Here is a 26,450-nt window from a genome sequence, read left to right on the forward strand (position 1 = left end):
TGAATAGTTAAAGGCATATATTATCTCTTGATTTGCCTAGCCAATGAACAATTTGTGGGCCAGAAATTTATAACGAGCATGTGTTTAACCTCTTTGTCTATTCAAAATAGATTACAATACAATTACTAAAATCTTCATGCGTGATAATACACAACTTTAATCATTAATATTTCTAACAAAATTATCTTATAAAATTATAGTGGTTGTACGTTGATAAAGTAATAGAAAAATGAATCTCAAAAATACAATGAAAATTCAAAGAGAACCTCCCAAAACAATCAATCTTAAACGCAAACAATATTCATTTGTCTCAACATTGTACCAATTAATTTTGTTGTCATGACAAGACTGGAGTTGTTTTGACTCAAGTGGACAAGTTCCAATATTCATTTGTCTTAACAATATTCATTGATTAATTTATCAATGTTATTGTCTCCTTGTAAAAATATTTCTTTATCATTCATCAACGTAGGTAAATTTTATTATGAAGTTGTTTTACCCTAATGGCCAACAACAAGTGTCGATTTCAATGGATTAGAACAAAGAGAAGTTTGAGTCGACACAAGACGTCCCGACCTTTTCCTTTAATAGTTGATCGGAAAAGGATCGACATGTATTGTAATTCTCCTTCTTATCATTGGTATAAAGTTAAGAAAGTCTTCTCGTAAAAAAATACTCCATACAACTTATCTTATTCATTATGTATTATTATGTTTAAGTTATTAAGTATTTTAGGGAGTGTGTTTGTGTCATTGTGTGACCCTTAGTGGCTGTGTAATTTGTTTTCTTGTGTACTGTTTTGTCCAATTTTTTTTTTCTTAAAAAAATATTGTAGAAACTACCCCCTCCGTCCCCAATTTTTTGCCCCAAACTAATAAAATCACTTTATTAAGGTTTGGGCCAAAAATGGTGCACATGGGTTGACACAAATATCAATGAGGAGAGAGATAGAGAGAGTGCAAGTGGAAAAATATGCCAAAAGTAGTATAGGACAATATTTTAAGAACACCTAAAAAAGACTAGTGGAGCAAATAATTGGAAACAGAGGGAGTCGATTTGTAGCAAATGTAGATAGACACTTGTAATCAAAGGATGTAATTTTCTAAATTCTGCACTAGTGCATAGGATAAACAATCATTATTACACAATTATTTTAGCAAATTATATAGCACGTTTTATCTGTCCCTACTTTAGCAAATTATATTAGCATCCTCACACCTACTTAGCACTTACTTTAGGAGATTCTCAAACAGAAATTAATTTATCTTAAATTTTCCCCCTATTATTATACTATACGTTTTGTCTGTCCTTTATTTAGGGTAGGGCACATTATCCCTAATTGCATTAACCCTTATCCTATGGATGGGGTGCAAAGGTTAGAAAATTCATAAGAAGTATTAAAGTGTATAAAACTAACTATTTGCTTTTATGTTGTCTCCTTTTAATTATGTTTTAGTTTTGGCTTCTTTCTTCAAAGGCATTATTATCACTCATCGATTTAATTTGATGAGATCTATTGGGGGTTGTTCGACCCTAATTCAAAATATCACGAAGAATTAAAAGATAAATAAAAACAACGATTTAGATAGCTACTCATTCTTAATAAGTTGACAGAAAACATTCAAGTTTTTTTTTTTTTTTTTTTTTTTTTTTTTGAGGAAGAAAACATTCAAGTTGATGGTACATAGTGCAGAGTATACCGTAAATTTATATGCATTTATGCGATAGCATTTGATTGCTTCGATTTTCATTAGACAACAAAATCAAATGCATTATATTAACTCATTGTTCATAAAAAAAAAAAAAAAAAAAAAAAAAAAAACAGGAGAAGGAAGTTAATTAGCTCTAGAACAAACTACTACTAATGCTCCAAAGTCCAAAGTAGTGTTTATCACGTGACATGATTTATAGGTAAAAAATAATTGGTAATTTCTTTATCCAATTACAAATAACTACCATTGACCAATCATCTCCCAGATACTACAAATCTTATTATTGCACGTAATTAAGTTAAACATGAAGTAAACAAAGCAAAAACTGGCTAGATAGTACATACCATATTTTTTGACTAAAGATAATTACAAGAGACAGTGACAGACGAATTCAATCTCATTTCTTGCACACAACACCACATAATAATCACACGAGACGAATATATAGATGAGATTCGAACTCTGCTTTTCAAGATACTCTTGGCTTCTACCTAGACGACAACCTAGCTGGCTAGCTAGATTGTTAAACATCTAGATAACATACATAACATTATAAGTTATTCAAATTCCATGGAAAAAACTATCTAGCTACTTGCTTACTCCAAGAGCACCCATAATGATGCTGTTCTTGGTCTTGCCACGTGGCTGAGGGAGATTGGAGAAGGGAGTACCACCTGGCCTTGGGTTGTTGCAGCCACCATTTCCTCCACTTGAGCTTGATGAAGTTTTATCGGAGCTCATATTTAGAGTGTGATTTTACTAAGTTAATAAGTTAAGCTTGTAGTTTTTTCTCTCTTTCTTTGAAAAGGCCAAGGGTGTTAATAGCTTTTGATTTAATATTGCTAAGGCAACTTATAGCTAAAGAGAGTGGTGCACCCACAGGACCCACTTGTTTTGTTTGGGACATTATGGGACGTCATATGTAATTAGAGAGGTGATGTCACATATAATTAATTAGTGTATAAAATCCTGTTAATAATACTCTTTATTATGATTTTGTTTATAATTAGGAGTGAAGGAATCAGGATTGATGTCCGTGGTTTATTGTAGGTCTGTACAGAAATTTATCTATTGATCTCTATGGTTTATTTTAGGTCCGTACAGAAATCAGGTGTTGAATTGATAATATTATAACAAAGCCAGCGTGACAAAAAGGTCGCGAGTTCAAATCACATATATACACCCCAATTGTAAAGATGAAGACAATTAGAATACTCGTATAATCTTTCAAAGGTATCCATAATACTTCTCTTAATTATCAAGAAATACAATTAAGGTATGTTATTGAGTAGCTTAGTTGTCATTGTACAATTTTTTTTTAATAAGACTGCCAAACTATTATATGGCCACTTTTTAAGTGGGTTGAGCTACGGCCTACGGGTAAAGAGAAATTAAGATAGCACATAAAAGTAGTTTTACAAAGGTTTGATGATTTTATACAAAATGTCATTTTACTCCTCCGTCACTTAATTTTTGCCCCATTGTAAAAATATAGGTCAAACTTTTAAAACTTTGACCATGAATTCTTGTTAATCTATAAGTGATAATATATTCATATAGGATCTTTGTTAGAATTGTTTCATTGCATAACTTATTAATATCAAATTTTTATAATTTTTACACGTATAAAAATGAAAATATATACGTTTGCATCAGCACCAAGTGTAACACTAACACTAAGTAAGTGGTCCAAACTTTATGGCATGTGCTTGAATTTGACATTAAAAATTACGAAAATTTGTGAGGAGGGTCTTTTTAAGTGGTCGACCTTGTAAGGAAGGTCTTTTTATGAAAAAGGTGACACAAAAGGCCTTTTTATGGCGATTGGGTTGTGAGAAGGGTCCTTTGACCAAACTCTGGTGTTGACCTACATTTTCTGGCCAAAAAAAGTCACGTGACCACTTAAATTAGCCTTTTTTTTTCTTTTTCTTTCCTCTGACCTCTGCCCACCACACCTCCACCTCCGGCAACAAGGAACCCCATCCCTTTCCCCTACTCTTTATCCCTTTCAAATACACTCAAAGGGGAAAAGGATGGGTTCCTTGTTGCCGGAGGTGGAGGTGTGGTGGGCGGAGGTCTGGTCGGAAATGCCATTCATGGAGGTGTGGAATTGAAAGGGAGGAAGAAGATGAAGAGGAAAGAAAAGAAAAAAATAAAAATAAAAAGCTGGTTTAAGTGGTCACGTGACTTTTTTTGGCTGGAAAATGTAGGTCAACGCCGGAGTTTGGTCAAAGGACCCTCCTCACATCCCAATCGCCATAAAAGGACCTTTTGTGCCACCTTGTTCATAAAAGAACCTTCTTCACAAGGCCGACCACTTAAAAAGATCTTGATCGCAAATTTTCCTAAAAATTATAGTACTGACTACAATATGTGTTTACTATATGCGTTTAGCTTCCAACTAACTACAACTTTATGACAATGACAATTCATAAATGACTAATTATATTCTTAGGTTCACTGTATAAGACCCAACTTCTAATACTTCTAATTTCTGAATGGATAAGAATAGGTTTTTAACGGTAGTTATATTTCCAACGTACACTTGACTACATTAAGTAGTTTTTTTGTTTTTGATTTTGGATGAAAATAAAGCTAGAAAATATATATTAGTATATATTTATATGTCACGTTTATACTTAATAATTAATTAAATTAATGTGGAGCTAATTAAGTAGAAACAAAGTTGTTTAAATATAGATAGCCCTTAGGGCTACATATAAGCATTAAAAACACTATTGAAAATTGTTTAAATTTAGAAAATCATGACAAAAATACTCTAATTACACTGATCTACGTGTGGTTTTGTCATAAATTACTAATTTTATACAATTTTTAAAAGTGTTTTTAATGCTTATATATAACCCTAAGAACTATATATAGCATTACCCTTCTTTAATTAATAATATGTGTGGTCAGCATCCTATTCTAATTAAGGATCAAAAAAAGCAATCCTTACTATGTTGACTAGTCTCGACTCTTAAGCTAGTACTTTGTAACTTTTCTCCTTTAATTAGCAATATTTTGGTGAAAATCTCAAGCATTATAGCAATGGAAAATATGTATTACAGTATTAGTAATTTCAATTTTAAAGATACTTTGGATACTGATTTATTTAAACGTGATTTTATCATGTATTTGTAAACTAATGTCAAATGAAGAATGCAGTTTAATGCTTGTTTGTTGAGTTTTTAACGCTTCATATATTATTACCCTTGTGTTAATACTAATTTCATATACTATACTATTCATATTTTCACATAGATTCCTTAAACTAGTGATCTCAAGGTTTTTAAAATTAGACAAAAAAACATCAGAAAGTAAGATTAATGAGAAATCAATACCAAGGAGGCATGAAAAATAACATTATCCTTGACATGCATGACAATTTCTTTTCAATAGAAATTCAATGGTCTTCAGATTTTTTGTCTGTTCATGATATGGTCCTTGGTTTTTCTAGAATATGAGACCATTTTGTTAATTCATGGATAAAAAATTCCAACTTTGAATGTTGAATACTGTTATTAAGTGAGCTATCGTTGGTGGTCCATGCAACAAAATTAGTTTCTCCAGTGCTACTTGAATAATTTCTACATTCACATTCTGATTTTTGAAAAGATTACTACTTTATCTTCAAAGTTTCAATCTTTATTCTTAATGAAGAAGGTTTGTTTGTGATTAATTATAACAATACATTAGATTAATTTTACGTTTCTTTAAGTCTGTATGTGTTAACCTAACTTATATACGAGGTATAATATTTTCTTCTACCAATTTGCATACGATTGTAAATTTAATGGATGAGTGATTGTCAGATAATCAACTACTCTATTTGCTCATCGGAAAATATTCATTCACCTTAGTTATTAGATAGACACCCTAGCTATAAAAATATATTTGATAAAGTAGTGGTTTTATTTGTTACAAATTTTATACTATTGAAGAAATGAACTTGTAGTATATTTCTATCTAGAAGCTGGCTATATAACTTAATATACAGGAATAATGATATAGTTGTGAAGTTGTCTACTTGTCTCATCTTTTAATTACATATAAAATTTCTTTCTTTGGTTTATGTGAGCTTTAAATTATATGGTACTTGACTCAAAACAACTTGTTCCATTGCTTAGGGGAGGTCAAGAAACACAAATTTCAGTCCATTGGACGATACAAGACATCCACAAGCTTGGTCGCCAAATAGTCACAACATTGCATTATTTTGAAGAGATCGAGTTAGAGGCTAGATACAGAGGGCACCTGTAACATAGTCGTAAAGAATATTGAAGTAAACGAGATGTATCTTTAACCAATTTTAATCCTACACCATTGATTTTTCAATGTTAATCCCTTAAATCGGATTTAAAATCCACCTAATTTGGATTACAAATTAGTTATAAGCTCTAGTTTCTTTGTTCTTATCCTCCACTACTTGTATATCTTTGAAGAATAAATCTCTTAAATATAACTTTACCCATAATAAATCTTTGAAGAATCTATTTTACTTTGGGCATGATCCTTTTATTAATGCCCAAACAATAAATTAACCAAAGAATCTACTCAAATTGCTAGTTGATCTTTATAATTTACTTGCTCCCAAGAAGTAGCTTTCAATCTTTTATGCACCTCTTTCTTCAATAATTTCACTCTCTCTCTCTCTCTCTCTTTTTCATTTTGTAAATGTAAAAGTAGATGCATGCATGTAAACTGTTTTTTAAACTAACCAACAAAATAGAGAATTTGTGGTGGAGACAGCACTAGCATAACTAAATATGTTTTTTTTTTTTTTTTTTTTTTTTTTTTTTTTTTTTTTTTTTTTTTTTTTTACAAAAGCAAATGATATTAATAAAATCAGAGTTTACAATATACGAAATAAAACTTAAACCTTAGTATATGGCTTTTAACATTTAAGCCATTCTAACTTTCAACACTAAAAACCAAGTAATATAACTGGAGTTGGCCGGAAAAGTTGCAATTCAAGACCTCTTTATAGGCCAAAGAGCGGATACCTACTTCAAAACCCAACAAGAGCACAGAGTATCGAAACTGTTTGATCATGGCTAGTTTAACTAAACCTAGTGGGATCAACTTATCACCACGTAAGGTCTTCAAATCGATCACATGGACATGTGACCTATCATTCCTAACCTGTTCTTGTTTGCAAGAAAGCTTTAACAACGCCAAGACTCGTGAAACCCCAAAACAAAGTTTGGGCGCCTGCTTCGGATAGAAAACATCAAGAGTAATGATCACAATGATCACTCCAATGAAAAGAGCAGAATGACAACCATGATCATTCCACCATAAAACACACCACACTCTAGCCATGACCAACTTCTCATTCGTCCCCCATACAACGGTAACCCAAGTTACCTCTCTCAACACAACAACACCAAATCCCTTGACAAGGTATCCAAACTCCCTTCTCACACAACCATCCAATAAACTATAGCCAAAACAACCAGAAAACCAGGACAACAACCAAGAAAGACTCTAATAAACCATACATGACTTTAAAAAATAAAGCAAACTCTGAATAGCAATAAAAATGTACATACTTAAAATCAACAACCAAATCAGAGAGCCCCATTCGGACCTTAAATCCGAAACCATAAAAGCAAAGAACCTCAAAACCCTAACCCTAACTTCACCGTTTCCGTCACGAAACACTCTTGACGGCGACATTAGGCCTAGCCTCCAGCGCAAGGACCCACGAAACCCTAACCCTAACTAAATATGTTGTTAAGATTTCAATTTCTTAGGAACTAAAGTGATATAATGAAGAATTTATATTAAATTCAAATGTCCAAAAACGTTGCCATATGTATTAAATTAATAATGGTTTTTGTTTAAAAATTCTTAACTTGAATAATTTGTTGGGATTTACAATAACACCCTTTAACCCGCAGTGTGTATTAAGTTTCATTTTTAATGTTTGTAAAAAGTCTGATTAAGTCGACTTTAATAGCTAGCACATATTTAGTTGATCTCAGACAAATAATATTTGCACCAAAAGAGAGAAAAAAAAATCCAGATACGCATGCCACATACAATCTAGAAAACTCTTACAAAGTATCAAGAAGATACATTGTTCATACAAACTTAGAATAATAATACTGTACAAAATACAATATAATTAGTTATCCTATAATTGTGAAAGTTTCACTCATATAGTAGTAGTATGGCACACTTATAGTTTCTATTTCTATATGCATATTTCATACACTACACACTAAAAACTACGTATTAAGCATGGCTATGTACTATTGCCTAGTTAAGCATTTCTCAGTGGTAAAAAGATCAAGGAAAATACAGTTTGGAAAATCATTATAAATCCTGCAACAGGAAATTTCAAGGGCTTATATTTATCTTGCTGCTGATAATTGCATGGCTTCCTGCTCATCCATCGACTCGCCCATCCAAGCAAGCCGATGCTTCATGAGAGTTAACTGCAACTCTTGACTTCTCACTTCTTCAAGCATCTCCCACTCGGCCCACCTCTCATCTAAGCCTACTCCTTGCAACATCTTCACCACTTCTGCCATCCTCGGACGATCCTCTGGTGCATTTTGAGTGCAGAGCAATGCTACCTTGACTATCCTTTCAACTTCATTAGGATCATAGGCTGTCAAGTTGCTGTCCACTATATCATGGAGCCTCTTTTCCCTTAATAACTTCTTGATCTAAAGAGCATTTGACCAAACCAATTACGAGTTATAGACTGAACATTTATTGTTTAAGAAAAGAAATACAGCTATGGAATTCAGACAAGGGCAAGAAAAAAAATTTAACAGAAAGCTGTCAACCCATCGTCATTGGCAATGATCATATCTGGGATCAGAGTGTTCCCAAAAAGTAAACAAGGAAAAGAACTTACATGATCAACCAATATCACATCTTCTTCTTCTTCAAGGCGGGATAAGTCTATGGCACGCTGGCCTGTCATGAGTTCTAAAAGGGTTATACCATATCCAAATACATCGGTCTTTTCTGAGGATTTCCCGGTGGATAGATATTCAGGAGCAATGTGACCCATAGTTCCTCGTACTTGAGTAGTAACATGAGTTAGTTTTGCATCCACTAATTTAGCAAGCCCAAAATCCCCAAGTACGGCTTCAAAATTATCATCTAAAAGAATATTTGCAGCCTTGAGGTCACGGTGAATGATCTTAGGATTGCAATGCTCATGCAGATATTCCAGGCCATGAGCTGTCCCAAAAGCTATCTTTTTTCTCCTTGGCCAATCTAAGCCTTCCTCACCGGGCTTCAAGTCTACCAGGAAAAAAAAATATTTTCATTTAAGCTTTAAAGTAAAGCCGGAAATAATAAACAAACAGTAAAGAACATAGTACTTGCAGAAAAAGATTACCACCTCTTAATCGATAAGCAACACTGAGATTTTTCATGTATGGGTAAACAAGGATTCTCTCCGATGCTGTTGTACAAAATCCAATCAACCGCAAGAGATTCTTATGAACAGCAACACTTATTAACTGGACCTCCCTCAGAAATGCAGCCTCTCCACCTGGATTATGATAGTCTGTAAGGCGTTTCACAGCCACCTGAGTGTTATCCATCAATTTGCCTTTGTAAACCTTCCCAAAGCCTCCTTGGCCAATGATGTTACTTTCATTAAAATTGTCGGATGCAATTTGAATCTCGCGCCATGAAAACCTTTTCACTTGGCCAAAGGAGAATTTACCCTCATCTTCACCTAGAAGTTATAGAAAGAGATAATTATCTTAATATTACATTCAAGCAGAAGAGGCATAGCCCTTATCAACCAAGGAATGGCGAACTTAAATTTATAGGCTGCTAAAGTTTATAATGACAATTGTTTTCCAGTCATTAAGCCCATATAACATACATTCAGAGATTTGGATTAATGAAGGCGGCTAAGGATACATGGAAGAATATCAGATTGATGCATGATAGCATATGGAAAAGTAGAGTGATATACCTGCAACATCTACAAATACTTCATTTTTGAATTTAAGATGTTGCTGTCGTCGATATGTGAAGGCCGCCCCCAATAACAAAAGGAAGAATGCACCACAGCTAGCAGCAATCATGACAAGTTCAACTTTTGATTTTCTGGTTGCAACTGGAGATACATACTAACGTTAGATACATGCATAAACAAGCAACTATAAGGGAACGAATGCTTGCTTACAAGATTATACCTTTTAGAGAAGAGCCTGAATCACAAGGTTTCTGAAATCTGGTACCACATTCAAGGTTCGTTCCTGTAAAGCTGAATATATAGAATGGAAGTTAGTGACTTGGTGTAGAGCATTTAGCTCTGAGTAGCCCAAACCTAGAATAATAACACCCATGCAACGTGCCTTAAAGTACAACAAATTCCTGAAAGAACTGGAGAAAGAAGAAACTTGAAAAATAAGAGAATTCCTCAGGCAGTGACAGATGTTAAAAATGGGAGCAATTAGCTGCCTACAGAATTCAGACTCAATAGTTTCTTAGTGTCAAACTGCTGAAAAGAATTAACAAATTGAATAAACAAATAAATACTCATCTCTCTATATTTCATCTAAGTATTTACTTGAATGTTCGAGCTGAATAGAGTTGCAATGGGATTGTGCCACTTAAATCATTTTCTGAAAGATCCCTGTCAGAAAGCCAACAGTGAGGAAGTTTGTCTTATAGGCTATAAGAAGAGCAGTTATAATTAAAAAAATGAGCCGGGGATTACAGATGCTTAAGATTCTTGAGCTGTGCCCAGCTACTTGGTATAGTACCAGAAAACCTATTGTGGGAGAGATCCAGAGTCTGCAAGTTCATCAAGCTGCTCAAACAACCAGGTAATTCACCTGACAGGCTATTATCCTGCAACTCCCTGTAGAGGCAAACGCTATTATATGAGAAACAATGTCCAGCATCCGTTCATGCAATCATGAACCACTGTATTGTCGTTAAAACAGTTGGGAAAAAGCAGTCGACAGGATAAATATAAAAGTGTTAGGACCAAACATAAGTAATTAAGGGAAAACAGAAAACAGAAAACAGAATCCATCATACAACCAAGGCCCAGGAAGCAACACAGAACAAAGTAAGTACACATAGCCAATCTGATAAAGTCATTACAAGTTTTTGTTGTGTCGGTCCTCAAAGTCTCAACCTTCGTAGTATATTAAGAATTAAATTCAAGATGAATTTAATCGTGGAAATGCTACTGTCTAATACTCCCTCTGTTCCTTTTGTTCTTCACATTTAGAATCTTGACACTATTTCTAAAATAAAAGTCTCTTTTAAATTACTCTTGTTGGGTGTGGCCCAAATATTTTTTGGGGCTATTGTCATGGTGGAGTATTTGTGCGTATTCTAGAAGGTTACAGAAAAATCAAGCAAGTTTAGTACTTACTTATGACTTATCTAGATTTTTCTACCAACTTATAGCCATAACACTCTAGAGAATTCTTGAAATTGAAAGTAACTAGGAGATATGGTTCATAAAAATTCTAGAATATTATGGCTATAAAAATGATGAAGGGAGTTCTAGGATCATTCTTGAAATTGAAAGTAACTAGAAGATATGGTTCATGAAAATTCTAGAATATTATGGCTACAAGAATGATGAAGGGAGTTCTAGGATCTTCTAACCATTTCTTTCAACCTCATTCTTCAACTATAAATATTGGTTACGGACATGATTTTATTGGTGTAAGTTGTGTAAATGATAAATTTGATCGACAATAGTAGATTAATTTGAATGTAAATAGAGATATAAAATGAGCAAAATTCCCTTACAAGCTATCTAAGAACTTCAGTTTACATATATCAGGGGATAGAGTTCCAGAAAATCCATTTGAACTAAGGCTCCTGCATGAAAATCAAGCAAACAGACTTCTATAGGTTACCGATGGAAAGCTACAACACGATAAGTTTGGGTTTATATTACCGATTAAATAAAAGGTATTTAAAAACTTACAAAAATGTGACATGTCCACTCAAGCAAGTGACATGAGACCAGCCTGAGCAAGGAGTTACATAAAAGTCATTCCAATCTGTAATCTTATGATTGGAGTTATTCAAAACCTTCAAGAGATCAATCAAAGCTTCACCTAAAAAATATGACAAATAAGTAACATAACATTAAAAAAAATTATAGCAATTTTTAATATCAACTCTTTATTTAATTTGCAGTATATAATGTCGTACCGATAATGATAAATAACACTTGAAACACAAGGAATTGAGATGATTATAGAAAAAAAAAAAAAAAAAAAAAACATGTACTTTTGCTGATCATATAATCATTATGATTTTAAAATTAGTGTAATGGTTGATGATGATCAATCCCAATACAATCTATACTGGTCAAGCATTTGAAAAAAAAAAAAAAAAACAGATAAACAATCGTATGGTAAGTTTTGATGATTATGTATAAGGGATTATTATCTAACTTGTGTGTTGAGATGTGCATGAACGATTGCCATAAAAAATATTGAGTATGTTTTAAATCATTATTTGAGAATTATTCCTATACATCGAATAATGCGAATTGTACAAATATTATAGCATTTATATGCAAATTTTGAGAGTAATAACATTGACAATGGTCAATAGAAGCTTTTAAGAGGAGCACGCAGATAACTAGCTATTTAAGTGCCAAAGTTTGAAGTACATTTGCTATTATAATATTTTAGTTTATCAATACGTATAAGTTATAAAAAGTTAGGGACAATTCTAACAATTACTCATACATACTTACCTCTGTTTTTTTTAGTTGACACGTATTCCTTTTTAGGAAGTTTATATTTAGTTGACACGTTTCTTTTTTGGGTAAGTTTTCTACCTTGCATTAACTAGTCTACCCCACTTGCTTTATCATTCTCTCTCCTCTCTTTATACCAAAATTGAACGCGTCAATTAAATAAAAAAAGAGGAAGCTTAAATATTTAATTTTATGGATAAAGCCTAATATATTGGTCAAAATGGTATATGTAGATAGTGCAAAAGTCAAATTGAGATACTTAAAAAACAGAGAGCATATATTTTTATAAGTAAATAATTTGGACAAGAAAATTGGTTTACAATAAGCACAAGGAACTATTTCCAGAATGGAACACGGTTATTTTTTAGAATTCCTTGTCTAAGAGGAACACGGGTTAATTTTCCACGTTAGTATTGATTGAATTATATGTGTTTACTGAGTTAGTTTGACTAATGGTAATTATCTTTTTAGGTTTTGTTTCATAAAAGATAATTTTTTAGAATGGAATCCAATTTTCTTTAAAAAAAAAGATAGCTTATTTTCGGTTTATTTATTTATTTATTTATTTTTTTATTTACGAGTAGTTACTTGAATTATTTATAGTGGGTTAATATGTTAAGATAAGACTTTTTACAAAATATCTATTTTTAGTTTTGAATGGTAAAAATCTTTTATTCAAAAAATATATATATATATATAAATAAAGCAGGTATTATTTTAGAGCATTCGACACACCACATAAGAAAAGGTATTATTATGTTTTATTTTAGAATTATCAATCGTTACCTAAGAAAAAGTAACAAATGCGATTTAAGAATTCAAATTTAATCGTCAAATATTTAAAAAACAATGAATTGATTTAGCATTTAAATTATTTAATAAACTAAATATTATATTTTGATGATAAAATTAAATTTATTTACAAAAATAAAATTATCTTTTGAGATTAGGATTTCAATTATTCAAAAAAATAAAATTTATCTTTTGATACTAGGATTTAAATTATTTAAAAAATTAAAAATTATCTTTTGATATTAATAGTTTCATCTAAATATCCGATGAATGGTATATTATTTTCACAATTTATTTTAATTTTAAATGAGATAGTTAACCTATGTAGTCTAAGATTTTTTTTACCTAATTTATGTTAAATTTATGTAAAAAAAAAAAAAAAAAAAAATTAGCATAGAATAAAATATGTTAAAAGATTACAACAAATAACAAAAATGATATATAAAAAAATTGTGCATCATACGAGGTCAAATCTATTTTGAATTATCAATTTCTATGGTTAGCTATTTTATCTTTTATCTTTTATTTTGAATTCCGCATCATATTATTTATCTATAATTTTTCTAGCTAAGTTTTGCTCATCGGTTAGCTAGTTTTCATTTAATTTCTTTTTAAAAAAAAGTTAAATTCATTTATTTTATGATTAGGAACAATATATTTACAAGCTAATTTGTTTGGCCAAGCTAGTTACTGAATTGCCCTCCACTAGTTTGGTTATTAGCATGAAAGTTATAAAAATTGCAAGCAACTCCCCAATAGCAACCATTTGAGTTGCTCTTAGGATTTTAATATCTTTATTTTTGGTTTTACAAAAAAGTTTTGCACATTTAATTTGTAATACATTGTTGTAATGGAGAAAAGTTATGAGATCATGATTTATTTTTTGCTTCAATGCATGTCTTGCATTGTTGCTTGCATTTATGTAGCTCATGGAGATCATGCCTAGCTACTTGTGTATAGAAATTATGGGGCAAGTGTGTTTGTCTTTGAAGCACAATAAAAGAAACATTTTCATTCACTCCAAAGGCGTATAACTTTACTCTACACTTTTTTAGTCAATTCCTTTGGGTTCTAATGGGTCGTTTGGTTCAACAAATTGGAATGGAATGGATCGAGAACCCATACCATGGTGGTACGGATAGGGAACCCCATATTTTGCCGAACTTGTTTGGTGTCATATTGGAATGGATTTAGAATCTTAGGGTGTGCCATTGGAATGAAATGGATTGGGAAACCATACCATGGTGGTATGGATTGGGAACCCCATACTTTGCCAAACTTGTATGGTGTGATATTGATAGCATTTAATTAGAATCTTAAGGGTGGAGGTGGGTATGAGATTGTAGGGGGTTGGACTGTAGTTAGATACCATTAGTATGAGAATACATAGCAAAAAAAGAACTCAACCAAACATTGGAATGGATTTTACTCCATTCCAATCCATTCCAAAAGGCCAAACCAAACACCCCCTAAGTTCCTTACTGGTTTCATCTGTTAAACATATTAGATTTTATGATTTGACAGTTGTTCAGGGATTCGAGTGAACTCTTGTCAGGGAGAATTTGTAAGGGTTTGACGAATATAGGCAAGAATATGAGTAAGTTCCTATGTGTATGATAAGCTTCGCTAGCTGCAAATATAAGAGGGAGTAGTTGTTGGAAACATGAGTTGATATAGAAAATCAATAAAGGCTCAAGTTACTTACACTACGTTTGGATAAAAATAGTGAAGGAAAAAGGTGGGGAAGGAAAAAGAGGGAAGGGGAAGGGAGATGAGGGGAGGGAGAAGGTGACTTTCCAATTTCCTTCCATATTTCTCCAATAATTTGAGGGATTTGGTTTATTAAAAGAGGAAGGAAAATGGATCCTTCCAATTCCCTCCCCTGGTTATCCAAACAAAGGATGATGCATCCCTTCTTTTCTGTTCTTTTCTTTTTCCCTCTATATCTCACTATCCAAACATAGTGTTATAAATTGTAATAGAGTTGTTAGCCTAGTGAGTTTTGTAAATCAAAACCCCCTATCGAGGTTTTTCACCTTCTATCTTATATCTAGGAGGTTTCCTGGTAATGTCTCTCTTGCATCCATCATTTTTCTACTTGCTTTAAGTTTCTTATAATTCTGCAAAAAGTACAAGCATGTTCCATACTAAAATTCACCTTGCTTAGTTTTTTCATCTAAATAACTTAATTATAGTAAAATTAGTTATTGACAATGAACAGTATCCAAAGGATTTTGAAGCAGCATATCATAGAGAATGAATTCCTCCTATCTTTAAGCATACCTTTTCCATTTGGTGAGTAATAGGAAGACACATAACTAAATAAGCAATAACAATATACAAGAGGATAGTGATCTGTATTGCCAACTTGTCAACCACTGAAATATAAAGGATCACTAAGCAGTCAATATGGAATCTTACAAAAAAAAGCTGGTTTGAGAAAAAGGATTTTAGTTAACTTTTTAAAGATGTGTTACTGACTTACTGTTTCTAAAGTTCAGACAAACAAGGGGCATAGACTTAGTAAACAAGTGCATTTTTCGTTGATGTGGGGAAACGATTAATACCAAAGATTATTACCGGTAATGATTGTCAAATTTTTCTGGTCTTATGGAGCAATAAATTGATAGCTCCAAATATTCTTTGAATGGTTTAGTGAAGAAGCCAATAATACGACTATTCTCAATCCCCAAGTTGCACATAGAATAAATACAAGGAAAAGTTGTAGACACATACCTTCAATATCAGGAGCTGAAGTTGGAGAACCATTTCTTAGCAGCAAAACGAAGAAGAACCAGTTAAGTACAATCGTTGTCAAAATGTGCTTAGAGACATGTATATTGAATCTACAACTCCCTCGTTTGTCTGAAAAAACAATCAAACAGAGTTTCTTCAAGTTCAGTAGGCCAGAGAGTACAAGGTGGAATCATTTATACCACCAACAAAAGACTCAAACAGCTATTATGCGGAACTACACTATCAGTTATAGAACAGGAGCATACATAGATGAGATATATATTAAACTAAAAGAATTATGAACAAATGTTAAGACTATATTCTTGTCTGCTACTAGAACTGCAATTTAATAACAGTTTGATCAGCATAAGGCAACTTGTCCAAAGTAGAAAAAGTGCATAAATATCTTCTTCTATATATAGCAATTAGTTGAAGTTTGGGGGGACTACATAAAATACAACTGTTTAATGAATTGAAAGACAGACACTATAATAAACACACTGATATCTTCCCAGAACAAGCAGAACCCACTATTACAGTATGAGTCAGAGGCCCAAGTACAACAAAATTCTGAAGAAACATATAGATTTGTTGGTATACAACGAGCTACAAAGGGCAATGACGTAGACAAAACATATGATTATAACGTAATAGAAAAAAGGATTAACTTACTTGGTCCAGCCATGACTCTTGAAACCTCTCACCAAAAAAACAGAAGCAGAAATAGGCAACCATGATCAACAATAAGTGAATATGACTATAAGAGAATGATGATGATGATGAAAAAATGATTATGGGATAGTGCAAGGGACCCACATATCATACCAAAATCAAAGCAAGAAATCTTTTATTTAAACAAAAGTTTGTATGAAAAAGATTAAATTAGGCAAGTGTTTGTGTTATGTACCAATCTAGGAGACTGTAAAGTCACCCTAATAAAGAGAGAAAGAAATCACAAAGGCATATGATATGGCAGCACTCACTCACTAGAAGACTAATTGAGTTATTGGTGGCCAAGAATATGAATATGAAACCCACTCATAAAAAATGCTCTCTTTACTTTTAATTTATTTATTAGTACTAGTCTTATTCAATTCCTTAGCTAGTGCATTTTAATTGAGCTTCTTCTTTACACATCTTCTTTTTTCCCTCTATATAAAAGTTTTGCCTTTAAAAAGTTTTAGCACTGATGATGATGCTGTGATCACCACAAGAACATTTAAGCAAAAACAAGCTTCACCTTGTTGATAACTTGATGTGATCATACGAGACATGAGGAAAGTCTAAGATAATATCCGATACTGATCAATCTCATGAATATCACAGATAAACAAAAACCAACAAACTCAAAACCACTATCTATTTAAGTTTTATTGTTCATGTATTTGAGATTGATTAATATCGAATATTAACGTAGACGTATTTCCCCATAATCATACATACTCCTTTACTGGATTTCCAGCAACACCATTAGTTGATTTATTATTTCATGGCAATTGAGCAAATGTATGAAGATTCACTGAGGAATAAGATCAAACAGGTGGTGGGCATACCAAATCAACAGCCATTTTCTAGCTAAATTCCAAAACTGAATATCTGGGCATGCTTCAAACATCACCAAGATTATAACGATAAAACATTTATTCTATACCCACATGGATTATTGGATTTATATAACAATAGGATCAAATCTTTAGATAAAAATAGTGCCAACTTAGCTGAGTCCCATTTGGTGTCCGAACTATTGTGGGAGTCGAAACAATCTGCACTGATTTTGTGGGTTTACACTGTAATCTGGATTTCTGGGAAATATGTTTATGAAATTACTCTGCAAATGTAAAACAAAGTTGACTGTTAGCTCTTTTATGTGGGTTGATGAACAAGTATAAAATCAGAGTTGAGAAAAGAAGAAATAGAAGTTAATAAGTCCATGTAACTGACCAGAGGAAGTGCCAACGGATTTCAATAGAGCAGAGCTGCACAGCAATAATAATTACACAAAGTTTCAGATGTACCGTGTGCCCGTGTGACATGGGTTATTTCAATAATTTGGTCAAAGATTACTTGGTCAAGGGTTACTCGATCGGTCAGAGGAGTCAAAGGTTATTCGATCAGTGGTTACTCGGTCGATCAGGGGTTAATAGGTCAAGGATTACCCGGTCAGTGTTTTGGTGCGTGTCAGTCGGCCATACGGAGTGGCCGGCCGCACAGAAAACACGTTCTACGAGTATAAACTTTGTGTGTAAATCAAGGGTATGTTGGTCATCTTAATTATTTAGTTGGGGACATCTTTGTAATTTCATCTTTTTTTTTTTTTGTATCCTCCGTTCTCCATCACAATCTCATAGCCAAAGCGATTATTAATTAGATGTCATCGTGAAGTAGATGATTTCCCTAGATTATCAATTAGTATGGCCTTAATTTACACTCTTTGTTGATAGGGTCTTTTCATTACCTCAACGGTAAGAAGAACAAGAAGAGGAAAACGGGAAAAAGAATAGGATATGCGTTGGTGGTTTATCGGCGCAAAGACACGCGGAGAGATGGTGTTTGATATGATGTGGTGGTGGCTGATATGAAAACGGGAAGACGAAGATGGTAGTGGTAACGGGGAATCTGAGATTTTGATTAAAAAAAAAACATAAAAAAGTGAATAATATTGCAAGAATGCCACTTGGTGATATTAGGGGCGGATCTAAGTTCAAGGTAATGGGGTTTTAATAGATTGGCTTTAGGAGGGGTACTTTCGGAAGTCTAGTATTATTATTAGGTTTTAGTATAAATAGAGGGAAGGTAGAAGGAAGAAGGTAGGCAGAATTTTGGAGTCACTCGTTAGAGAGTTGAGAGCTAAACTCATTATAGAGCTTGATAGGCTAAACCTATCGATTGTGTTAACCGTTATTTATGTCAATTAAAGCCTTATTCTTTCTTCTCTATTTTACCATTCTATAGCTTTCTTCTCTGTTATTGGTTGTGTCTGGTCAATCCATAACAGGGGTCAATTGACCCTTTTAAAAATTCTTGTTACAAATATTGAAAAGATGAATTAATAATGATTTATTTAACATAATTGAATTATAAAACATGAGAAAGACAATATGAAAATTATGAGTATTATATCAATACACATTATTATACATACGTGTCAATATAATGTATATATGTATAGTTTGTTAATATATAAATACTTGTATAATTTGTTTCATGTTGATTGAACCCACTATTTAAAAATCCTAGATTCGCCACCGGATGATATATACTTCATATTGTGTGATATTACATTGTTTTTGTTTGATAATAGATTATTTTTGTCAGGGTTTACATTAATTTTGTCAGGTATTATATTATTGCTATCAGGAATTAGATTATCCTTGTCTGGAATTAGATTATTTTAGTTTGATAATAGAATATGTTTGTCAAGAATTATATAATATCTCTCTAAGTTATGATTTTAATGTTACTTTTACTTTTCAATTTTTCAGTGCTATTACTGAAGATGATATTACAAACATAACAGTTGGTACTAAATCTACTTGTAATCAACTTTGTCAAATTCTAGAAGATCTTAGTGAGCAGCAAAAGAAGGCAGTTATACAGATTGGTTTTGGCGGTTTGTTGCATCTTAATTTGAAGGATAACATTAGCCATCAATTATACAACTATGTAGTTACCCATTATAATCCTAAGGCTAGAAATCTGATTGTTGGTAAAAAGGAACTTGCCATTCATATACATAGTTGTGATATTGCTGATGTGTTAGGTATTCCTTATACTGATAAACCTGTGAAAGAAATATCCAAAATTAAGAAAGGATTTAATCCTGATGATGCTTTGAAGTCAGAGTGGAGGCAATTTTTGGGTTTAGAATGTTGTTGAATCTGAAAAAGTTGGTGAAAGTAAGAAAAGGAAAACTGGAGAGACTAAAAAAAAGACATGTCAATTTTAACACTTATTTTGAGTTGTTTCAGAAATATAGAGATGGGGGTTATCAATTCAAGAGACTTTTTGTTCTTTTTGTTGTATCACATTTTTTGGTTCCAATGGGTGATAAGTCTTCAAACTTTAACATTATTAAGTCTTTGGAAGATGTTCGTTTTATAAAGACTTACAACTGGGCTGGTTATGTGATGGATTCTCTATGTGAATCAATATCAGAATTTCAAGCTTTTGCTCTTAAGAGGAAGGCAGATGAGGGAAGGAAAGCTACATCAAAACAAATAAATAGTTGTCTTGTTGCTTTTGTTATTGCCTTTTTGCAAGAGTTTGATTTTGGGACCACCTTAGATAGGAAGCCATTTATAATGAATTGGACTTGTGAAAGTCTGAATGAAAGGATTAAGGTTGTTCCAGAAAATATGGACTATGGTACTTTTGAAGTTCCAAAACAGTATGCTGGTAAAAGTGATGAGGTTGTTTTAAAAGCTTTCAGCTTGAGAGCATGGAGTTTAAGCTTGAAGAGAGTGATGAAGAAGATTTGGATTTAAAGAAGGAAGGTCCTGCTGTACAGCCTGCTAGCCTTAGTTTCAAAGTTGAAGATGAAAAAGCTAGATATGTTATGTACAGGATTCCTCAAGATTTTCCAACTGATGATGAAATTGACAAGATGGATATTATTGATGTAAGTTTAAAATCTTTTCTTTTGATTAATTTAAGTTTATTACTCAGATTTTAAATTTTTTGTTTGATAATAGATTAATTTAGTCAAGAAATATATTATTTCAGTTAGGAATTAGATTATTTTGGTCAGGAATTAAGTTATTTTTGTCAGGAATTAAATTATATCAGTCGAGAATAAGATTATTTCAGTCAGAAATTAGATTATTTTTGTCAGGAATTAGAATATTTCAGTCAGAAATTAGAATATTTTAGTCAGGAATTAGATTATTTCAGTCAGGATTTATATTATGTCAGTTAGGAATTAGAATATTTTAGTCAGGAATTAGATTATTTCAGTCAGGATTTATATTATGTCAGTTAGGAATTAGATTGTTTTGTCAGGAATTAGTTTATTTTTACCAAGAATTTGATTATAATTGTCAGGAATTAGATCTTTTTTATCATATATTACAATCTTTTTTACTTTGGTCAGGAATTAGATTAATTTTGGTCAGGAATTAGATTACTTTGGTCAGGAATTAAGTTATTTTTGTCGAGAATTAAATTATATCAGTCAGGAATAAGATTATTTCAGTCAGGAATTAGAATATTTCAGTCAGGAATTAGATTATTTCAGTCCGGATTTGTATTATGTCAGTTAGGAATTAGGTTATTTTTGTCAGGAATTAGTTTATTTTTATCAGGAATTAGAATATTTTTGTCAGGAATTAGATTATAATTGTTAGGAATTAGATATTTTTTATAAGATATTACAATCTTTTTTACTTTGGTCAAATATTAACATAGTTTTATTTTATTATATGTTACTTATTCACTTTTTGTTCTATTTTTTACTAGTCTGTGAAGAAGAAAATGATGAAATTTGGTCGTGACTTGAAGATTGTATTAGAGAACCAAATTCACTTTGCTATTGATTTGAAGGATGAAACAAGGACATTTTCACAAGAGTCTCAATCTCAAGGAGAAGATGATATATATTCTAATCCTGAATGCTTTGCAAAAATTGATCAAATAGTGGAAGTTGTTATGCAGAGCAAAAAGTTAGCTTCTGATTTGGATCAATTTGATAATAAGCTTAAGCCTGATGATATTGTAAGTTTTATTATCTTTATTATTATTTTATATCTTAAATTTATTTAAGATTTGTATCTGATATTAATCTTGATTTTATATAGGTGAATAATGTTATTTTCGATCTTGATCAACAAGTTAACTTATAAAAAAGACCAAACTGAAGACAATGAAGGTAATTTAGAGAATAAAGATCAAGGCAATGTAGTCAATGTAGAGGATGAAACTAATATGCTTGTAGATTCTAAGATTGAAGGGATAGGAGAGGAGAATAAAGATGGAGCCAATGAAGTCACCGTGGAGGATGAAACTGATATTGATCAAGGTTTGAATCAATCAGTTGGTGGTTCAGTTGTTGGAGAAGATGTTCTTGATTTTGAACCTGTCACAGGATCATTTGAAACTTCAACATCACCTCAAAGAACACCAAAGAAAGCTAAGAGACTCAATGATTATTATTCAGCTAGTTTGAATGAGAATCAGGCAATAATTGTGCAAAAAGGGAAGAGTTTTTTAAAGAGAGATCTTTCAATTCCTAAGTTTCAGTTAATTACTCCTACTCCTCAACCATCTCAAGAAGAATCACCAATAGTTACAATTTCCCCTGTACAAAGTTCCCCTAAAGTAACTCTAGTAGTTTTTGAGAAAGAGAATGAAAACAAGGATATCATCAATCCTAAGGATGATGACAACAAATCTAAGGTCTAATATTTGTATTTTATTTTACTAATTTTTTAAAATAATACATGTATTTAAATTTGATATATCATATAAATTAATATATCTTTTCTTTATGTTTGTATTTCTTTTTTTTATTAACCTATATATATATATACATATATATATCATTTATTTGTTGGAAGTTAAAAAAAAAAGAAAGATTTTTCTATACTTGTCTAGTTGTCAATCCCTATCCCCTCCCCCCCCCCCCCAAAAAAAAAAAAAAAAAAAAAAAAAAAAAGAGAGAGAGATTACAAGTAGATGTTGTTATTAGGGGTGTTCATAATCGGGTACTCGGGTTTTCGCATATCCGGAAGTGCGGGTACCCAGATATGCGGGTAGTGAAACAGGCGGCCCATTACCCAACCCGGTAAAACCGGGTACCTGCTTATCGGGTACCCGTTTTTACTGGGTCGTGTCACCAAGTACCCGTTATATGTTTGTGTGTGTGTGTGTGTGTGTGTGTGTGTGTTTTTAGGTTGCTACTAAATCTAATGAATTAATTCAATCTAAAGATACTGAAGAACATCATGTAGCTGTTGGTCAGGCTCATCAGGTATTTTTCTATGTTATTTAGTACAATATTTTTGTTTGATAATAGATTATTTTGTTCAGGAATTTAAATATTTTAGTCAGGAATTTAAATATTTTAGTTAGGATTTAAAATTTTTTAGTCAGGAATTTGTATATTTTAGTCAGGAATTAGATTATTTTTGTCAGGAATTAGTTTATTTTTGTCAAGAATTAGGTTATTTTTGTCAGAAATTAGATTATTTTTGTCAGAAATTAGTTTATTTTAGTCAGGAATTAGATTATTTTAGTCAAGAATTACTATACTTTTGTCATGAATTAGATTACTTTTGTTTGATGTGAAATTTTTATTTTCTTGTAGGAAGTAGAAGCTGAGCCTAGACATACATACAAGTCAAGTTTTAAATTTATTGAGGAATAAAGATGTTCAAAGGAATCTCTTGCAAAGGAATCTCTTGCTGATTTGTCTTAAGATGATCTTATGGTATTTAGAGATCAGACTCCAAAAACACATATTGAGTTAATTGATATAGATAAAACTCCTAAGGCTCCTAATGTTCCTGTTTCCCCTGAAATCAGTTTTATTCTTGCTGATATGTATTCTGAAAAAAGGGATGAGAGATTGCAACATTTAAAAGATAAGAAGCAGTTGACATTGCAAGCTAATTTGGAAACAGCTGGTGATCCTGATTGGGTAGAACCCCCTATTGATAAGATTCCTATTCGAAATCGACAGGTTCTTGTCTCTAGGAGTTTGCAAGAAAATAAGCCTTTAAATCTGAGAAATTTGGGTGAGCAGCAAAGATATATGTGTGATTTTCTCTTTTATATGAGATATGATGATGAGAAGGAGTTAGATCCTACTGATTCAGATGAGGTAATTAAGGAGCGTAACAGACATCTGTACAATGAAGATACTGAGTATGTGGTCTGTGAGTTTGGTAGCGATGATAAGTTAAAAATTGATATTATTTTGGTTAAAGAGGAGTTTACTTCACTGCGTCCTTCTGTCTGGGTTCGTTAATAGTGGTGTTATTGATGCTTGGGCTTATGTACTAAATGATGAAGAAAGAAAAATAACTGACAGAGGCATTTTTCAATACAAAAGATTTTGTTTTCATACTGGAGTTTCTGTAAGTTTTTTCTTTTTCTTTACATATTTCTTTTTGGAATTTTTATTAATATAACATAATATTTTTTTATTTATGATTTTTTTTCATTATGTTTTGTAGGAATCTGTTGAGAGATACTTAAGAATGAGAAAATTGTACCTGGAAGAAGTTAAATTCATTAAAGAACAAGAGAAAGTTTTGGAGACTTTGAAAGATGATCCAGAACAATTTAAAAAGTTTAAGGAAGATTTGAAAAATAAGGAGCTTGTGTTGAAGCTGAAAAGACATAATTCTATTGATGTTTACAATTATATAAAGCAATGGGTTGAGTTTGCTCCTTTGCTCAATATAGCTAAAGCAGAGTTGGTAAGTTTTTAACTTCATTTGTTATATTAGAATTTTATAGTCAGGTTTTAGCTTATTATAGTCAGGTATTAGTTTCTATTAGTCAGCTATTATCTTCTATTACTCTAGTAATATATTTTTATAGTCAACTATTATCTTCTTTCACTCAGGTAATATATTTTTATAGTCAGGTATTAGCTTCTTTTAGTCAAGTATTAGCTTCTGTTAGTCAGGTATTATATTTTTATAGTCAGGTATTAGCTTGTTATAGTCAGGTATTAGCAAATTATAGTCAGGTATTAGCTTCTTTTAGTCAGGTATTAGCTTCTTATATTCAGGTAATAATTCATTCTAGTAAGATAATAGTTTGTTTTAGTCAACTATTATTTCTTTTTAATCAGATATTATCGTTTTATAGTAAGGTATTAACTTCTTTTAGTTAAATATTATTTTCTTTTAGTCAGTTATTATTTTAATTTCACATATTATTATTATTATTATTATTATTATTATTATTTTGTATGGTAATAGTTTTTAACTCATTTTCTATTTTATTTTGCAGATTTTTTTTCCTATTTGTTATCGTGATCATTATACTCTGATGGTTTTGAATTCATTCTTGTATAGATTGGATAAATAATAGAAGTGATGATCTTTGTGAGAGTTTTGATTGGTACGACAAAATTGATAAATAATTGGTAAGAATTTTGAAAATAATAGTTTTAGTTCTCTTATAGAAAATTATACATTTAGATGCTTATATATTTATATTTTTTTAGGTTAAAACTGCTAGTTTGTTTTTGGGCAAGCAAGGTCATCCGAAAACTGATATTATTACGGGTCTGCCTTGGAATATTCCTCACTTTTCATGGAGAACAACCACTAAAAGTAATGATTGTGGTGTTTTTGCGTTAGTTTGTATGCAATAGTACAATGGATTAGATGCTGGAATTGTTGATTTGAAACTTGTAAGTTTTTTTTTTTCTCTTAAATTTTTTGACTTCTACTAATTATTTTTTACTGTTCTTATTTATGTGTTATTTTATAAATTTGCAGAAGCAAAATAGGAAGATTTATAGATGCAATATCGCTTTTCATATGATGAATAGAGAAGAAAATTTTTGGCGCAAGAAAGTGCGGATGATTGCATTTCTTTTTCTACTACGAAGCACATTATTTTGAATGCTCAGCCTGAAAGGAGAAAGTTTGAGAAGAAATATACAGATGATGTAGCTGCTTTAATGAAAGAAAAAGAGAAGCAATTCATGCTGGAGCAAAAAACAAAAAGAAATTGAAGAAATAGAAAAGTTGGTGGATTAGCATTTAGGTAAAGTTGTAATGTTAGATAAGGAAGTAGATGGTTCTATAGCTTTCTTCTCTGTTATTGGTTGTGTCTAGTCAGTCCATAACAGGGGTCAATTGACCCTTTTAAAAATTCTTGTTACAAATATTGAAAAGATGAATTAATATGATTTATTTAACATTATTGAATTATAAAACATGAGAAAGACAATATGAAAATTATGTGTATTATATCAATACACATTATTATGCATACGTGTCAATATAATGTATATATATAGCTTCACGTAATTTGTTAATATATAAATACTTATATAACTTGTTTCAGGTTGATTGAACCCACTATTTAAAAATGTTAGATTCTCCACCGGATGATATATACTTTATATAGCTTATAAATAGGGGCAGTGATAAGTGTCATTTATGTCGCTATTTTTAAGAGTTTTCTAGTTATTTTTTCATAGTTTTTATATCTTTTTACTTGGTTTTAATAACATTTTATTACATTTGTCATGATTGCGTGTGAAATGTCGTTATTGCTCAATTTTGGCTTTTCTTGCATATTTTAGTTGCTTATGGCATTAGATTAAACTTTATTGGTTTATTCTTATGTTTAGGAACACTTGGATAAGTTCATTGCTCAAAATTGAAGAAATATAAAACATAAAAGAACAAGTAATGAAGAAATGTGCACTTGATTTTCAATGATCGAACTTCAAACGCCTATATCTTTTGATCTACAAAACATTTTGGGGCAATTCCAATTGGAGATGAAAGCTTATC

The 26,450-nt window shown here is 31.6% G+C and overlaps 1 protein-coding gene across 2 annotated transcripts; it reads right to left on the reverse strand.

The window, feature by feature from the left end:
• Positions 1-7,752: 7,752 nt before the first annotated feature.
• LOC110736605 (probable LRR receptor-like serine/threonine-protein kinase At5g63710) lies at positions 7,753-17,951 on the reverse strand. 2 transcript variants are annotated; one of them, XM_021916867.1, is made up of 12 exons: positions 17,911-17,951; positions 16,642-17,797; positions 15,970-16,098; positions 11,656-11,788; positions 11,475-11,546; positions 10,420-10,563; positions 10,270-10,335; positions 9,893-9,963; positions 9,670-9,813; positions 9,082-9,423; positions 8,587-8,981; positions 7,753-8,392 (listed from the first exon to the last, which is right to left on the reverse strand). In XM_021916867.1, exons 2-12 carry the CDS (start codon positions 16,652-16,654, stop codon positions 8,075-8,077), a joined length of 1,827 nt encoding a protein of 608 aa, XP_021772559.1. In that variant the 5' UTR covers positions 16,655-17,797; positions 17,911-17,951; the 3' UTR covers positions 7,753-8,074. The 2 variants fall into 2 exon arrangements, with proteins under 2 accessions (XP_021772559.1, XP_021772560.1); XM_021916868.1 differs by lacking the exon at positions 11,475-11,546.
• Between the last annotated feature and the right edge of the window lie 8,499 nt (positions 17,952-26,450).

Source organism: Chenopodium quinoa, unplaced genomic scaffold (genome assembly GCF_001683475.1).
Source record: "Chenopodium quinoa cultivar QQ74 unplaced genomic scaffold, ASM168347v1, whole genome shotgun sequence".
In the NCBI taxonomy this organism is placed as follows: domain Eukaryota; kingdom Viridiplantae; phylum Streptophyta; class Magnoliopsida; order Caryophyllales; family Amaranthaceae; genus Chenopodium; species Chenopodium quinoa.